The 19,337-nt window shown below is 38.4% G+C and overlaps 1 protein-coding gene across 4 annotated transcripts in view; it reads left to right on the forward strand.

The window, feature by feature from the left end:
* The window catches only part of phf14 (PHD finger protein 14), a 138,491-nt gene that overhangs the window by 65,929 nt on the left and 53,225 nt on the right, over nucleotides 1-19,337 (forward strand). For 3 of the 4 annotated variants that reach the window (XM_028460972.1, XM_028460973.1, XM_028460975.1), the window contains exons 13-16: nucleotides 1,323-1,454; nucleotides 5,109-5,271; nucleotides 15,281-15,343; nucleotides 15,546-15,667. In XM_028460972.1, coding sequence (XP_028316773.1) covers nucleotides 1,323-1,454; nucleotides 5,109-5,271; nucleotides 15,281-15,343; nucleotides 15,546-15,667 — 480 coding nt within the window. The remainder of the gene's footprint in view (nucleotides 1-1,322; nucleotides 1,455-5,108; nucleotides 5,272-15,280; nucleotides 15,344-15,545; nucleotides 15,668-19,337) is intronic. The other variant, XM_028460974.1, reaches the window with a different exon arrangement.

The raw sequence follows: 19,337 nt of genomic DNA on the forward strand, positions 1-19,337 counted from the left end.
TAAATAGCATCAGAAGCCTGAGGCAGACATGCAGTGCCTTGCTGTCCATCATTGTTTATCAAGTGCTATCGAGGCCATTTTGTTTGTAAGAAATGATGCGTTTGTTACAGATTTGTTTTTGTGAATTTTAGATAGATACATTTCTACGAAAAAACTTAAGCTTGGAAATTTGGGAAATATTCAAAAATAAAAACTTTTCATTGGAATTATTTATTAGAATTATTCAGAAATTGGGAGTAATTTTAAATAACTGCATCATATCTAAATATATAAATATTAGCATCCATGCAAAATGATAGTTAGAAAACACATTTTAACAAATGTATTTGTAAGTAAACCTTTATTATTGTATTTTATTACTATAATTATTCAAATCTGTAAGTGTCTTGTTTTTCAGCACTAGCAGAAAGTTACACAATCCTAAATATAAAACAATTGATTTCAACCCAATACCTTTTTTACCGAAAATCTCAGTGGCAAGAACGACAACACTGATCCCAATAACAGCTCTTTAAGCACTAACAGTGCAGTGTTTGTTTTAACTTTTAATCTTTCACAACAAAAAAATCAATGTTGAATCTTGTCGAACTCTTGACATTGGTCAAAGTATTTCAACTTTCTGTTTGTTGTAAACATGTAAAAGTGTCTGTCCACTATGAGTTAAAACCTGGCTATTACAATCAAATTTTGGTATTGGCTGAGATGGACGCCGATGACGTTTTGGAGGCAACTTCTGTCACGAACCACCACTGTTGGCGTCGCCCCTCCACTTGTCGACTCTGGAGTGTGTGGCCAGTAGGTTTGCATTGAGAGAATTGTGAACAGAGCTATTGTGAGTACTGAGTAGGTAGTTGGCATGGCAATATTGTATAGTAGATTTGGCGTGTCTTAACTGCTGTAGGTGCTGAGAATTTCCAGCCAAGATGCACGTTGGCCAAATCCTCTGGGTTTAGTTACTTTTTAACATTCTCCATCTAAAGCAGGGGTTCCCAACCCTGGTCCTCAAGGACCCCTATCCAGCATGTTTTAGATGTTTCCCTCTTCCAACACACATAGGGGCCCTTGAGGACCAGGGTTGGGCACCCCTGATCTAAAGTCTTGTTCAATATCCTTACAGGCAGTGGCCTCTTTCTGATGTATCTTAACAGGGATGCCACCCTTCAATTTTGTAAATTTCCCTGTTCATTCCCCTTAGTTTCTGTTCATTCCCCTTAGTTTCTGTTCATTCTCATGAAAAGTTTCCAACTTTGAAATTTCATGGAAATTTGAAAATCACATAAAATAAGAGCTTTCTACTTCTTAATCACTGTAAAATCCTGCAGCTGTGGCATCTGTAAGAAGAACCAGGACCAACACCTGCTGGTGCTCTGTGACACCTGCAAGCTCTACTACCACCTGGGCTGCCTGGAGCCTCCACTAACACGCATGCCCAAGAAGACCAAGAATAGCTACTGGTAAGGACACATGCAGACACGTCAGGTGTGGTGGGGTGGAGGTTTGGAGGTGTATGCTGAGAACAGCGTGTTGTATTCTTAATGGAGCTTCAGGCAGCGTGATCATAAAGACGACTAAGCTAGGGGACCATTAGTGAAGGTTATACAGGTCACACTTTCTGAGAAGGAACACTAGAATATAAATGCTGTACTTTGTGTGCTTTTGCTGTTTCTGTCTGCTGCCACCCCTCATGCTATTAGAAATGTGGTAAACACCACAGAGGAGATTTAGCTGTTTTATTATCAAATCTGTTTCTGGGTATGTTGTTATTGTAACAATTTTTGCAAAACATTTTCAGGTAATTTTTACCCAATATTTTTCATTCCAACTCCACAGCTACAATTTACAAAAAGTTCGGTAAACTGTACCCAGGGATGCACCCATGGTATTATATACTCAATCTATGATACTATGGTTCAATACTACTGATGTAATTGTCACCTCAACCGATTAGATTTAATTAATAATTTAGGTAGCTTGGTCGGCTATGTGGAAATACATTGAAGTGCCAATCAATTTTTGATGTTGATGCTAAAATCCCACAACACAACCTAAATAGTGCATCATGATTTTTTTTACATCATTATGTCCCTTGTAATGCTACATTTAGCATTTTAATGTTGCTTTTCACGTGTTGCTGAACTGGATTATATGTGGGTTGTGACGCACGAAGATGCTCTAGCACAACCTCCTTCACGTTCTCCACAGCGCTGATAGCTGACACTGACACTTACGGAATTAGATAGCATCATCATTATCATTACATTAACTGCTCTCAAAGATGTCTCCATACTGTGTAGTGGTAAAAATGATGGTTTCAGCAGCCTAAGTCTTTCTCTGTCCCTCTGCAACTCGTGCTCAGATTCACTCGCATCTCAGCATGAAAAGTCAGAAAATATTACTCCTCCTTCGCTTTGCTGTGCGTCCATGGCTGGGATTTAAGGATAAACTTTAGGGTCAAGAATAAACTTTATTTATCCCCAATTGACAAAATTTGGATGTTGGGATGTTTATTGAGTGTTTGCCAGCAAGTACACCGCTGTGATGTCCCAGCCAAGATAGCTGCAGTTCAGAAATATCATTTGGGGGAAATGGGAATCATGATTTAATTTAACTCATTTTTAGTGATTGTTTATTAGTTAATTAATGTATTCAATAAAGGGGACATATTATGAAAAATCCACTTTTGCAGTTTTTTGATCACATATGAGGTAACTTGACTGTCCACCAGCACACAAAATGTGAAATAAAACCATCCAGTCGTTTGTTTGTGGTCTGTGTAAGTCTTACAACAGAGAAAATTGCTCCGTTTCAAATTTTCTAAGTTCGTGACGTCAAATGCTAAATCGGGAAAGAAAATACCCTCCCCTTTGCTGGTAACTCCACCCATGGACTCCACCCCCAACCTGATGAAAACTATTGCAGAAGTCCACCATTGTTTTTCACACCGAATGCGACTTTAGCTTATGCATCACTTCAGTCGCCCGTGATGAGTCACTTGAAGATAGTGGTGCTTTTTGGTCACTCCGTCACTTCATGGCTCCAGTGAACAGTGTGTGTGCGTGCGTGTGTGTTCGCGAAGCCGGGTGACAGGGGAGAGAGGGCTGATCACTTCTTCTCCAGCATCATAGACGGCGCCGCTTTTACTGTTTAAATGATCAACTTACGGAGTTACTAAAGGATGAGTTCACTCAGAATGTTGGCTCAATCAAGAGGTTAACACTTTAATTTTGCCCTGGTAAATTGAGGAAGCCTCCCGCTGCAGCGTGTGTCACTGCTGTAGTGGGAGGGGCTGCTGCCTCGGCTCTACAGACAGTGAAGGACTGGGAGTTGTCACTTACAAAGTTCAAATTTTTCAACTTTGAGCGACTAGGTCGAGCAGGACCTCTTTAAGTCACGTCATTTACATTGATTTTGAATGTAATCTAGTCACTTCAGTCATGCTCAGTGTGAACATACCTTTAGTGTGTGCCACCCTGTGGAAGACGGGCGGGGAAGGGGGAGGTCTATGCAAATCCAGGGACACACCTCCTAAAACAGAGCACTTTCACAGAACTAGTTTTTACAGGGTATTAAACTTCTTCTTTTGCTTAATTCATGTTATGTTTTGACCAAACACCATCACAGATATGTCATTTAAACCACAGGGAACTGTTTTAAAAGGTCAAAAATGTGTATATGTCCTCTTTAATATATGTGAATACTTTCACTTTTCATTGCCACTGTTTGGTGTCATGTTAACGTTAAGGTTAGTGAGAGTGGTGAAATAAAAGAGCAATATGAGAGCAGTGTTTTATATAATTAATTATAGAATCTGTATTTGCATCACCAGTTTTTGCTTTAACTGAATCTCATTTTTTATTTATTTTTTTATCCAATTTGAAACCAGAAAACTGCAAAGCATGCAGGGAAGTAATATAATAGTAAAACACTCCCCAATTAATATTTTAGTTTACATTTTTACTCAAAATAATCGAGTAGAGATCTGGTATCACAGTAGGGGCCAAACAAAATGTGATTGTCTCATGTAAGAGCCACATTATCATCGTTCAGAATAATGACCAATCTGAACATTAACACAGGAAAGAACATAGGGCTTGTGTGTGTCACTTTATGTGTTTTTGGAATCATTGGCCGTCATTTGATAACCGTTCGTATGTTCAGATCTGTGCGTATGACGGGAGTACGTCCATATCCACACAAGCTTCGGCATTTATACATTTTGACGTGAGGGGAAGCTCCGATTGACTCTCTTGTCAGATCTGCGCTTGGGTATGCAAATCAGTGTGTGTTGATTTGTGGTTCAGTCTGAAAATAAAGTATTAAACAAACCTCAGCTCATATAAGCATAAGCAGACACATTCAGAACACATCAAAATTGATTATTAAAATAAATTAAACTAAATAAAATGATTTTTAAAAATGCCCACGTTATTACTGGTTTTCCTTCCAAAAAATACTTGATATTTAACTGGCAAATCCTACTACCGAACAGTGCGCACATGGGTCACAGTGCTTGATTTCAATTACTGTTTTTTGGAGACGTTAAAATTGGTTTTATAATCCGGAACTTTAAGTGTGAACAAATCAGGAAGAAGGAAGGGGGCAAATACTCATTTACGGCACTGTAAGTCCAAGGGCTTCATGGGGCCGCCAGTTGCCCATCACTGCTATAATGTATTAGCCAAAGTATTTTCTATTTATCCTAAAAACAATGTTGTACTGTGTGGTGTCGATCAGTTGTCCTCAACCATTGACAAGCAGAACAGTATTGGTTTGTAGACTATTTAATACCAGGCTACAAAAACAGAAAGAAGAATGTTGTTCTGGATATGAACTTTGTTTTGTTTTTTGTTTTTTTATTATTCTAGACCAGCTTTATTAACACTAAAAACCCTGCCATGGATACGGGAAGTCATAGATTTCTAACAACATACACTAGCTACTATAAGAACTATTTGGTACTTTTTGCTGTAATTAAACTACATTCATAGAAATAGAATGTGCACTGTGTGCATAACATACACCCACATGTTTGTGTTTTTGAATCCCAGCAGGCTTTATACAGTGAAGATGAAAGGTTAATCTCTCCTCCTCCATCTGTTCCTCTTCAGGCAATGCTCTGAGTGTGACCAGGCCAGCAGCGACGAAGCAGATATCGCCATGGAGACATTACCAGATGGCACCAAGAGGTCCAGGAGGCAGATCAAAGGACCAATCAAATTCATTCCTCGGGAGATGTCTCCAGAACCTAAGAAACATCAAGTGAGGGGCACGGTGTGTATAGATTCACTCACGGAACACCAGATGTGATTAGTGCTGTGGAATGGAGACAGAAGCAGTTTTCAGTCTCCTCCTCTCTGATTGGAGTGTAACTATTGTGTTGCTCGGCTCACTGATCGATCTGTATTGATTACCAATAATTAACTTGACTTCTCTATTTCTTTTACCAAACACGGTGGTACCCATATTAGAGGTGGAAGAAATAATTGATGCATCGTCATTCAGACAGAGTAATCGATAATCAATGCATATACAGCATTTCCAAAAATTCTATTTAAACTTGGCTGCTTATTTAGTTTATTAAATATAATAACCTGTATATCATTTAAATCTGACCTTTTTTGTTCATTGTATATGTTACAAGCATGGACGCCGCTACGTTGGCACTGCAGTTCTAACTGAACAGATTACAGATGTACTCTGATGGTTTGATAAAAGGTATAAAGGTACATTTGTCTCCTGCCTAAATACAATTGCTATGTTTTAAAAAAAAAAAACAGCAATTCATCAGTGAGAAGCAACTTTGAGAAACAAAGAAATGCTGTGAGAAAGTGCATCTAAAGGCATCGATTCATAATCGATTACAGGAATTACAGTTCCTATAATCGTAATTGATTCAAATCGTGAGGCGCTAAAAGATTCTCACTTCTAACCTGTACGATAGTAGGGTAGACAAAAAAAACAAACTAAATTAACTTTATAAAACAGAAAAAGCAATCTTACCAATTTTTTTTCTCTCATTCTTCATTTAAAATCAAATAAATCCCCTACATGACGCAAAAATGCCTCGCAAGCGTGTTTTGGCACAATATCATGTATTTACATGATATTTTTCCACAGGAAAATGGGTGATTGAATGTCTAGAAAGTGTGACAAACCAATTGTGGTCATACTCCCATTCAAAATGTCACGTGTGTTATGCTTTGACAAGTGAGTGATCATTTTATCATGTGACCAAAAAACAATGCAGAGGTTCAAAGTGTGTTTTTAAGGTGTTGGAATCAACAAGCGGTTCAGATTATTAGAACTGCATGCACATCCTTAGGGCCTCCAATTTTTCGTTTCAGAACTCCCTAAACTCTGTTTCATTATTGCGTCACTTTACACTTTTCTGTTTCATTTTCGTTTCATAATTTTTCCCTATTTTGCTGACTTTTATTTGCTAGTAAAGTTCCTGTAATCGTACCAAACAAGCTATAGAGGGTTAATAGATTCAGCTACTGTTATTAATTTAACATTTTCTATTCAAACCTTAACACGTAGCACATGATTATGGGCCGGATTGGACATACTTGTTCATTTGTCCCACTTTCTAGACATCCATTCACCCATTTCCTTGTGAAAAATGGCGTGCTTGTTGGGACCTAATTTAAAAGAAAAATTGAAAACAAAACACAAGGTCAGATTGTTTTTCTGTTTCACAACATGAATTCAGTTTTCTCCGTCCGTTTTCCATGATAACGGAAAATCAACAACCCTAAATTAAAAGATTTTACCTGGTCAGCAAGGCCTTCTCTGCTGGTCTAAACACCATCAGAATATACATTTAATGTTAATATAATTTTCCACAAATATGTAATAAAACATTTCTCGTTATATTCTTCGTTTCATAGCTTTTCTTTTGGTTCCTTCTGGCCTCAGGTTGAGATTTGGAGGGCTGGCCAACAGTATATACGTCCAGTTTCATCTACACCTACAATTACACAGCTGTGTGGGAATTTGACATTTAAACAGAGAAAGATGATGAAATGAAACAGAAATTAGAAATTGCGGTGCCTCTACGATAGTGTGCAGAAAAATTAGTAATCAACTGGAATAGAAGACAATGACCACTACTTTGCTGCTGAAATGTTTCAAATTGTATTACTTCCTGCAACAATCTTTACAGATCTATTTTTATCTTTACATCCAATTCAGCCAGCAGGAGCGTTACTGCAGGGAAGTAATCATTAAGCAAATCACCCTCCAGTGTAGTTCTGGTTTAACTTTGAGATATTTTAAGTTGCTTATATACAGTGTTGGGGAGTAACGAATTACATGTTACGGCGTTATGTAATCAGATTACAAATTATGAGTAACTAATCCCATACAGTTACAGTTTAGATAGTTGGTAATCGGATTACAGGTACATTGTTAAAATCAATGGATTACACGCCGTTGCTTCTCAGTTTCACAGGTTTATTCACTACCAACGTGGCAACACGATGCTTTTCCCAGAAGCCCCAATGTAAATAGTAAAAAAGTATTTGCGTCAGTCAGTCAATCTAAGATGATGTAAAAACAAGCAGCGGGAGAAAGACGTGGAACGGGAGACAAAGCTGGATCCAGAAGCACGTATGGATGAGATGATGGCTGTAAATACTTCCTACTGAAGAGTGACAAGGTTTGACAAACTTTCCTGATATTTCAGGGCAGCAGCTTGTTAAAGAGCAGCTGGATGTCAGCACACAGGCTGATCACAGTTAGCATGCTAACGTTAGCTTCTCTTCTATGTTATATAATGATGTCAGGGCAGAGAAAAGCTTATATATGGAAAAATAACTCAGCTAACTAGAGATGGAGGTGTTTGTGTGTTGTTGTTTTGTGTGTGCGTGTGCACGCAGACGCTGTCCGTGTCCGCACATGCTTGTGTGTGCGTAAAAAAGCTGCTAGTGTATTTTATATCAGGTGTTTTTAACATGATGGTTTACTACCTGCTAATGATTCCATTGCTGCTCTGTTTGAATGATGTAGTGAAAGCTTCATTTTATGTTCACTAACAGGAGGATATCACACACTTCTCTCATTCTACATCTCGTTGTTCAATTAATATGTGAGGTCTGAACATATTGAGAGCTGAACAGTCATTCTGATTCTGATTTATTTATTGTTTTTTTTTCGTATGGTTGTCATTTTAATGCAGTTTTTGATGACATTGATTATTGATCAATATTATTGCTTAAATTGCACACATTGATTCCAGAGATCATTGGTTTGTTTTCAGTGTGATTTGCTTCTTTTGATTCATCCTGAGGAGATACTTTGATGTTCAGCAGAGTTCGGCCGCTCGTCTCTCACTAATATTTAAACTAATAACTAGTTATACAAAGGATGTTTTCTGATAAATATTAAATACACACAATATTATTAACCTTGTAGATTACTTTTGTACTTAAGTTGAATTGTTCTAAAAAAAACCAGTGTAATAGACTAGTTGATAAAGAAAGTAACCTTCCCAACACTGCTTGTATATTCTTTTACATGTAAAAGTGTTAAAATGAAAGGCGTTCAGGTTTTTTTCTGATCTGGCCAAGTTGAGATGAAATAGGAATATGTACTTTATGGTTGAGGCTTGAGAAGAAAAATGAGTTTCCAAACTATCCTGTGGATGTTTATCTTTACTTCATCATGCCTTTGGCCATGTAGGATGTCCAAACAGCACATGGACATGGTGTGGTGTGTCTAAGATTTTGTCAGTTCCAAGCTGGAGCTGAATCCTTCCTCCTTATCTGAGTCAGCCATGATTTGATCTTACGATACAGAGCTGCCTCTTTGCTCCCTAAAGACACTCTACCGATTGAAACCTGGCAGCTCGGCGGTGAGGAAGCTGGTGAGGTGTCTTTGACTTCTCTCTTTATTTTTCCCCAGTCAATATGTGACTCAGGGCTTCTCACCTGGGACAGAGGGGGTGTATTTTGCCGTCACCTCAGAGGCTTTCTGGCAGAGCCTGCTCTGGTGACAGCTGTGTGGTGTAGGTTCCAAATAGAGAAATGAAGAAAGATAGGGACGATTATGCCGGCCACTTGTCTGCTCTCTACACTGTCTGTCCTGGAAACAGCAGCACATTGGAGCGCAGTGGCCTGGGTTAATGTGTTTTTCTCTTAAGCTTTGGAAACCCTGGGCCCAGACAGGCACCCCCAACCCTGCTGGAGTTTTTATGGATTTGTCTGACTTCTGAATTATTTCATTTGTTCTGTATTTTTTTCTCTCACCCACCAACACTTGGCTTAGTCACTTTCAGTGCACTGTTTATCTACAAAAGGAAGGCATGGAATAGAAGCTGTTCAACAGGCTCGGCTCGGCCTTTGTAATGCATTTTGCACAGGCACTTCTCTAAAGCCATGTTTCAAATAATTTGGACCAGCTAATCAACCTCCCGCTGGCCTCTGAAGCTGCTCAGAGTGCTGGTGTGTGGGTGCATGGGTATGTGTGTTCTGAAATGTCTGGAAGCATCTGTGCATATTAAAATCACACCCTAGGTTCACATTATATCTTTTTTAGGGGCACAATAACTTTCACAAAATGGTTGCTTGTCTCCTTTCTAAATAACTTCACCTTGTGGCTAAAAGGAACCAACAACAAAAAATAGTATTTCTACACTCAAACACAGAAGCCGGTGGCCAAATGTTTTGCTGAATCAACGCATCTTGCTGTATCCATCGGCGATACACAAGCCATAATGGATTACAGCATGCTGTTAGTACAACATATATAAATGTCATGAACTTGTCATTAGCAAGTCATACATCATAATCGTCCAAGCAAGTTCATGTGCCGCTTGAAGTTTTTACGGGTTTGTTATTCAATCAATCATATTAACATTAGAAATAAAAAAGTGATTGGTCGCAAGATATGGTGAATGATCATCAGACCAAAGGATGTACATGCATCATATACATGTATGAGAAAGCAGCTGTGGTTTATATTACTCTGAAATTATTCATACAAATTAAACAGTTATTTCCTTAGTAGCCTGGTTTGTTCAGAGCCATAACATAAAAAGAATGCCAAACAAAGATTTCAAAAGTAGCAACAGAATCAAAATTAACCTTGGCCAAACTGAACAAAAGTGGTCCTTGGCAACCAGTGTCCGTCCACTAAACAACAAAAACATCCAAAACACTAAGCATACATCAAAGTAACACCAAAACAGGACTACTAGTAGTCTCCATTCCAAACTAAAATAACAACCTTACAATCATCAAGTGGGGAGCAGAAGAAACTCTCCCCACATGTCTGCTGCCAGTTGGTGTTGTTCCCTCTTCATCTGGTTCTCTCAGGCTTTTTGTACACTTTCTCCTCCCTCTCCACTTTGATTACTAATCTGAATCGTGTTAATCTGAGAGAGGAAAGAGGAAGGTTAAGCTGAGAGGCAGAACAGTTTTCTGCCTTCAACAGTTTTTCACTGTGTTGATGATCTTTTTTTTCTTTCTTTTTTTGAAATGTACCTCCTTAATTAGATGTGGTTTACTGCTGCCTGTGATACATCACCGTGGTAAAGTTAAAACCTCCCATATGAACATATGCCATTAATCAGTGCACAACGATGAGAATTAAATTAATATGTCTTGTTACCAGCATTTTTATGCTCCGTTAATTCCCCTAATCCTGTGTGGAATGATTCATGCTTGTTAAAGATCCACTGATGTACTTAATGAAAAGATTGATTTTACCTCAGACTTTAAAACTGCCTGCCGTTTTAATTTTCTCACCTGAGCAGAGCCTGAGATCAGCTACGCTGTGTGGCTGAGTATCTGTTTAGCTGATGTAGCATAGAAGTAAATTTCACTCTGTACGTCGAAGACTTTTCCGTTGCTTCACGAGTGTCCACTTAAATGTAGAAGTGGTTGATCAACGTGGGGCGTTTTGTTTGGTACAGGAATTGCAGAAGTGAGATTCTTATGCTGCCGGTTGGCAGTATTCTTACAGTTTGTTATGATAAGAGCTCCATCTGGCACACTGTGCCAAAATTAGGGCAACAGACGGAATTGTTTTCACAGTCTTTGAATATGCAGGATTCTGCTTTCACTGTGGAATATGTACATACAGAATTGTACTTAGGAATTATGCGACTTTTGTCCTGAGAGGTTCAGGAATCATTTTGTCCCATATTTTCTTGTGTAGTAAAAATGGAATTTTTTAAATATTCAAGCACCCTGTGTTGTAGCTACATGTGTAATGTTTTAACAAATCAAATCATTTGGAAATTGCTAGATTAGTGACTAGATCACCTTTGAGATGCGGCATTTATTCTTACACTGGATTTCCACTGGATGCGTAACTACTCTGTAACGTCTGTGTGCTCCGATGTCCATCAATCCCCACCTGCTTTGTCTGTGATACACATTGTTGCGGCTCCACAGGGGATCTCCCCATGCGATATAACAAGGTGTAGTCTATAAAGAGAACCACAAAACCATATAAACAGTTCATTGTGTCCTTCGAGAGGAGCAGAAGGAACACGACTTGGTCCTGCCCTGCAGATCTTCTGCTTTTGTGGAGATTATTGTGATTCAACCATGAGTAAGTGCAATATTTATATGTCAAAAAACATAAATCCTGTCGAGGGTGTAGCCCCGCTTAGCGCATTAAGAAACCTGGAGATGCACACCCGCAGACCCCTGTGACCCTAAGAAGGAGCAAACCATATGGAAAATGGATATAAATATGATCTGCTTTGAACACAGAGTATCTTATTTAAAAAAATAAACCAGATGTTTCATCATGTGTCTGTGCACTACTTCCTGTTCCACACCAAACTTATCTTTGCTGTATTTGTGCATCGGGCTTCAGCATCCGCCAAAAAGAGGTCTGCGTATCTGTTGCGGAGGACTCCAAACTGACGGACTTGTTACATACAGTAGCCATGACGCACCGCATGCACTACTGGTGGTAATTGACACCTTGACTTGAATGGAAACATATGAGCTCGGCCGCCGTGATGCAGCGGATACACAGTTGTTACGCATTCAGTGGAAAGTGGCTGTTATATTACGTATATGGTGTGTGGAAACAGAGGAAACAGAGTTTGTAATGTTACAGAAGAAAACTAAATGCATTGTTTCCATTGTTTCCAATGCATTTAGGGACAACCGGACGTTTCCCTCTTCAGCTAGGCACTCAGAGAACATAACACAATCCTGCCACTTGTGCCCATTATCCTATCCTGTTGCCTCAACAACTTTTGAGTGGGTGAGGGTGTGACACTTGTGCTCAAAGGCGTTCAGAGCGCAGTCTGTGAAAAAGGCTTACAGGAGAGAAGTATTGAAAAGAATGACTATTAACTCATTAAGTGCCATTAACGTCTATAGACGTTATTTGGTTTAGTAACGTGGAGTGCCATTCACGTCTATAGACGTTAATTGTGTTTTTCAGCTGGGTTTGCTAGAAGACAGTGTGACGAAGCTCTCCCATGAATATCGAGCTTGTACCATGATGTAGTGACCAACTGGTGACATGTAGGTGGCAGCAGCTGACCTTTGGATGAGAGATCACCCGTGATGGGCAGAGCTCAGAGGAAGAGGAAAATAGTTTGCAAGGCAGAACATGGCGATACGAAAGTTGATGCTGAAGTTCACAGCAGCTCCCAGCAGCTCACACTTGACCAGAGCATGTGTGGAACTAAGTGGACTATTGAGAGTGTCGTGATGGGAGGAGGAGGAAGTTGCGTGTGGGGAGAATGATGGGGGAGAGACTTGGAGGAATGCCAAAATGCACTAAGAAATCCATACAACTCTGACACAGATAACAAAATAATAACAATTTTGCCAGTCTCAGTGTTGTTTTTGTAGTTTTATGGTAGGAAACCAATATTGAGGTGTCACTAAAGCAAAAAAAAAAAAAAAAATGCTTCAGTCACGAATAGGTTTTTTCAGAAAAAGCCGTTTTTCTCAGCTTTTTGTCACAAACTGGCGATTTGTGTGAAACCTCTATTCAACTGCTGATTACAGAAGAATGAAACAAGCTAGAAACAAAATATTTTTTTTCTGAAGGCTATACCCTTTAGATAAGTGATAGAAGCCTGTAGCCTTGGCATGGTGGTTAAAGTCTATAGCCTGTAGTCTGGTGGAAGAAGGCTTTTTCAGAATCTGGTTTCAGGTTTCACATTGTCATAGTACAAAATATTCTGTGGTTCTTGAAAAATCAGTGAAAATCATCTAAAATGCCTGGCAGTATGTGGTTGGCTGTTCTTAACATCGCTGGCAGTAAATGAGTTAACATTATAATTTTAACACAAAAAGAACTTTAACAAAATTAGATAGCTATAGGCGATATTGTCATTTTCTATATTGCGTAAAATAGAAATCTAAATACTAAATTTTATAAATCACTCACACATCTGATGAATGAAAACCTGTCAGTTACTCACAGCCCGAGTCCCTTCAATGCACTGTGGATGTGATCAGTGCGTGTGTGTTTTGTTTGTGCTTTTTTAAAGCTGCTGGGGATGATCCTTGTTAAAGTTGTGCCAAAACAATGGCAGATTTTGTGGCTTTCCCGGAAATACTCACATATTGCCAAATTTCATGTCTCGCAGATTGACATATCACGGGAAACACAATGAACAATCCAGAACAAACATGGCACCAAGCAAATTACTGTCTTCCTTGTCTGGCAAGGAAACACAAGAAATCATGGTAACAATGAAGTAATAACACTTTGTACAGAAAAGTTTTCGTTTTGGTGCCCTTTTTGCAATCCTCAACCGAACTCCAAATCCCACAATACAATGCTTGAAACTTTTCACACGTTAAATTAGTCAAATGAGCATTTGTCAACAAACCCATTGTTCATGATGGAGTAAAAAACTGTCTTGCGAGCCGAAATTTCAACCTTTGACAATGTTTGGGAGTAAATTCTCCCGTTTTTCGGAAGAAATACATGTGATTTATTAATCTACTAGTACAGTGCCCGTCGGAAGTGTGCATTCATGTGGGAGCATAAGGGGTATAATTGCGTATTTTTGTATCTTTCTATTGTGTTTTTGTGCATTTTTTGTATGAATATTGTTTTTTGTTGCCATTGTAGTGTGATTCTGGAATCTTTTTGTGTATTTTAGTTTCTTTTTTAGTGTAGTTTTGTGCATTTCTGTTGTTATTTTGTGTATTTTTGTATAAATATTTAGTTTTGTGTATTTTGAGTTTGTTGTTGGTTGGTGTATTTTTCTGTAATGTGTGTTTTTTGGAGTAATTTTGTGTGTTTTTGGAGCCTTTTTGTATAATTTAATGCATATCTGTTGTAATTTTGTTTACTTTTTGTATAAATATTTTTCATATTTTGGTTGTTGTTTGGTGTATTTTTCTGTAATGTATGTATTTTGGAGTAATTTTGTATGTTTTTGGAGCCTTTTTGTATATTTTTATGCATTTCTGTTGTCATTTTGTGTACTTTTTGTATAAGTATTGTTTAGTTTTTAGTTTTATTTTACTCATTTACTATATTTTTATTATAAATACTGTGTGCGTGTGCGTGTGTGTAAAAAAAGAGAGAGCGAGAGACCCTAAAGTACCAGGAAAAATAAACGTTTTGCAACCCCAAAGTCGCAACTCTCTCAACGGCTCTGTGTGCGTTCACCATGTACATCCCGATGTAGTGCATGCACGCACGCGCATCAGCCGTGTGTGTTTGTTTACATTGTAGCTGCTAGCATCTTTCTTAGCACATAGAAGAATATAAGAAGAAACACTCACCGTTGCGCAGAACAAACAATAATCATAGTGGACCCATCCGCTCACAAACGCGATAAGGTCGGCTAACGACCGTCAGCACAGCCACCGCCCACGCTCATGGAGATGAAGGAGGAAGTGAACCATGAAATATTAACTTAAATGACTTTTAGCGGTACAAAAACATTTTCATTATTGACCTTTTTTTTTATTTTAACCCAAACAAACGTCATGAACCCGGAACTGGAAGTGGATACACACACTTTGGGTATTTGGAACCGGTTGACCAAGTTTCAAGTTGAACTCGCACCGCGTTGGGGAGATATTTGCTCCGCATGCACGCCCACACACACGGTCCTTGCTTTTATAGGTAGATGAGGCCTACTACGTCTTTAAATGTGTTCTAAAAAAATGTTAGTTCCCCAACAGCTTTAAAATACATATTTGCTGACTGAAATCATTCCTTCTCCCAGCATTAATATATTACTGCTGAATGAAGGAATAGTATACCTTTTATTTGTGACACTACCACAGTCACAATCACTCCTTTGATATTTGTTATCTTACCTTGTGCACAGAGAACCAGAGGCCAGAAAAGGAAGAGATTAACCAACAGTGAAGAGGGAGAGGAAAAAATTGAGGTTTGTATAGTTTTGTATCAGCAAAACAAAACAATTTTTAGAGACTTTAAGATTGAGTGATTAACCAGCTTCAAAATGGAATAAATGCAGTGTATGAGTGTCTCCACCTTCATCCCTTGTCAATGTCATGGTGTTTTTTATTGTTTTAGATTCCAAGAAGCACCTGTGTAGCCCTAATTTCTAATCAGCCATGTTTCAATAGGAGCACATGCCAAGGGAACGCCGACAGCGCCAATCCACTGTGCAGAAGAAACCCAAAAGTGATGACACGCGAACCGAGTGCACTACCTGCAAAGAGCCAGGCGACAACGTAAACCTCGTAAGGTAAGGCAGGGTGGATGTGTGTGTGTGTGTGTGTGTGTGTGCGCGCGCGTTCCTCATGAGACGACCATATCCACATGATGATTAAAGTTCAGTCTTCATTAGGCCTCGGCCGCCTGGGCTCTGCAGAATGAGCGGGCTGAGGTCGTCTTCTCCTTAGGCCGCCTGTATTGACCTGCCAGATACATTTGCACAGTTCATTAGGCTGTAATGAATGGCAAGATTTATTCCACTCTTTCCCAGGGTTTTCTGCTGTCAATGCCTAATAAGCAGGATCCCTCTGGCCTCAGAAGTTTTTAAAAAAACATTAAAAAGTGGAGATTTCAACAGATAAAGCTTTAACACACACGTTTAGGTTTGTCATTGGGTGTTTCCCCAATGGATTTTCTTCCTAAAACTCGGTTTTGTATTTCCATTCTTTTGTATTTCTTTTTTAAGCCGATCACAGCTCATTTTTAACACCAGCCAGAAGCTATCCAGTAATATTGGCCCAACGCTGCTCATTTATTACCATTTTTGTACCAGAGGTAGGGAGACTGCTTTTAGTGCTTAGTTTGGTTTCATCTGTGATGACAAAAAGTCAAAGGTTTCGACACGGATAGCTAAAACTGTAAGTGTCACAATGGCTGAACCACTGAGCCAGTGCTTACGGAAAAACCTGAATAATGGAATGGAGATGAAACCCACAGATAAGGTGATCAACAGCATTAAGTTGCATAGTGTTTTATACATCTGTGTTTTTTTTAAGGTAAAAGGTGATGATTTGATCGAATTTATATTTAGTTGTATCATACTAAATCAATCAGTTCTGAATTATTACCAGATTACAGTTTACACACATTGAGATATAGAGTGACAGATCAGTTAATTGTACTGATGCTTTGTTCAAAAAGTGTAATAGGAGCTAATATTAGCTAGTATGCTGCTGCTGAACAATGCTTTTACCTTTAGTGGCATCTATTAACACTCACTGAAAGGGCACTGAATTACTCTCATCAATACAAACATCTAAGGCACTCATCACTCATTAAAATCATTTTGTTTTTTTTTCCAGACCAGTGATATCAAATTGAGTATTTTTACACTGCACTTCTGACGATCCTTTACAGCACCTTTTTGTGCTAATGGTTGTGAGACACCTTTGAAATCACACCAAGGTTTAGAGGCCACACATTGTTTTTGTGCTGTACGGCTCATAATTAACCTTCAAAACGCATTTTTTCTCCCCACATTTTAACATTTTTTCAAGTAATCTGTAAAAGGTGTTTTAGGTCATGTGATTTTTTAAGATTTTAAGGTTTTTGTCTACTTCAAGACTGACGCTTATGGATTTGAACCATTATTCAGACCACAAAAATGAGAATATTAGTTCATATTTGATAGAAATATAATATTGATTCAATTTGACTATTTTTATTTTTTTATTTTTAAGCTTAACAGAGTACAAACTACTACAAAACAAGACATCCATAAACAGTAGTTTGACAAATTAGTACAACTGAAAAATAAAGGATCATAACACTGAGGAGGTTTACACTGTGTGTACACTGAGATTTACACTCTTCTCCTTCCCCTCCTCTTGTGTTTGATTATGATAACTGCACTGTGTTTAGATGGGCGGGAAGAAAATATCCCTAAAATTAAAATTAAACAGAAATGAATTATAAATAACAACAATAGAATCCCATACTAATGATAATAAGAATAAGACAGATAATGGTCAAAATCATCTTCAACAATATGATAATGGCTAATAATAGACATGAGTAATTTAATGCAAGCTTTACTAATAAGTGGTAATAACAATAATAGAAGCAGAAATACTAATGATAATAATACTGATTTAACAATAAAAAAAAAATGTTCATAATTGGTATGGGTGCCGCTGTTGAAATTGCATTAATGCGACTATATTGATATTAAAAGAAACAGCAACTGTGAAGACAACAATCCCAATAATGAAGATAACCATGATAATACTGGTTGTTGATGGATTTGTGTGGCGTGAGTGTGGTGAGTAGAGCTGCAAATAACCATTATTTTTGTAGTGAATGAATACATTAAATATCACAAACTTAAAGTGTAAGTTGTCTTGAACAAAGTAGTAGTAGTAAACAAAGAGAGTAAATAAGCTGGAGCTAACCTGCAGGTAGTGGAGGTAATGAGGTTTAAACCAATCACAGCATTCCTTTTACTTAAATCAAGTCCATGAAATAAAAGAATAAATAATAACATCTAATTAATGTTATCCAAATCACATAATTGATAATAAATTAAAGAGGTATACTTTTCAGAGTAAACACTAGTATCAGCAGAAAAAACTATTTCAAAGCGAGTACGTCTCACTGATGAGTGCAGTGATAAACATGCTTTCAGACGTACACACAGGTTTAATAAAATCTGTTGTTAATTAATACCTATTTGAATCACAGAATGTTGGCTAACAAACACATTTGCATGTGATTAGAAATGAAAGATTGGGGAAATATCAGCGGTAGTCACTCCTCTCTTGGTCCGTGTACAAACCATAGACTGTAAAAAGAATGGACGGAACAAGCTCCCCGGTGGAGTGAAGCTTTTATCTTTAGAGCTCCCCCTGCTGACTGGCTGCAGTATAGTACATATGCTCTGCCACCTCAATGACAACAGATGAGAAGTGGGTCAAACTGTAAAGTTGAAATACTCGTCACATAATTTTTTTTCCAAACCTAAACTCTGCTGTGATTATTAGTTATTATCACCCTACATTGTGTTCAAGTGCTCATTTTTTTGTGAAGTTTGTTTTAAATTAGTTATTTGAGGTTGAAAAATGAAATTTTACGTCTTATATGATGATGATTGACAGCTGCGGATCTTGCGTAGCTCTCTTTGTGAATAACAGCTACGTCGTGAAGAAAAGCCGAGACACCATTTAACTAGATATTTGAATTAAATATCTTGTGGTTTTGGACTAACCTCTATTCTTATATTCTACCTCTGTGTCTCTGCTCCAACACACCTGAATCAAATGAATGGCTCGTTATCATGTTTCTGCAGAGCTTGATGACAACACATTGGTTTCAACCAGGTGTGTTGGAACAGGGAGACATCTAAGAATCTCAGGAATGGACAGTTGTCCACCTCTCCTCTATATTCTGAACAAGCTGTTGGTAGAATTTCCAGCGAGGAAGATACTTATGTTCTTGGCATAGCTGGGCTGCGTAAGTCATCAATGCAGGACGCTAAATGGGCGGGGTTTGTTATCAGGGCTGCTCCTGCCGCACCCTACTGCGCAGACTGACTCCAAATTACATCAAATTTCCAAGATGGAACACCCCTAAGCGCTGTATTTTGGCTTGAAGAACTTTGAGTGGGAACAGCCACAGTGCGCGCCCACTGGTACATATTGGAGCTCCGCAATGTTTGTTTCGGGTGTCCGTGGATCCCCATCGTGCTTTAATGATTGAGAGCTAAACTTTAGGGTTTACACTTAAAGTTTTTCGCCGGTTTGTTTTCAGTGAAAAGTTCTGAAGATTTAGAAACTTTAGGTGGTCTTCAGTGTATTTCTCACCGACATTCTTCTTCTTCACTGTTTACTTGCACTAACTTGTTGGTGCAATACTGCCCCTAGCAGTCAGTGAACGGTATTGCAGCAGAAAGAAAGACAACAGGAAGCAGCCGCGGCCTGGATTTC

The sequence above is a fragment of the Gouania willdenowi genome, chromosome 11, assembly GCF_900634775.1.
Source record: "Gouania willdenowi chromosome 11, fGouWil2.1, whole genome shotgun sequence".
NCBI lineage: Eukaryota > Metazoa > Chordata > Actinopteri > Blenniiformes > Gobiesocidae > Gouania > Gouania willdenowi.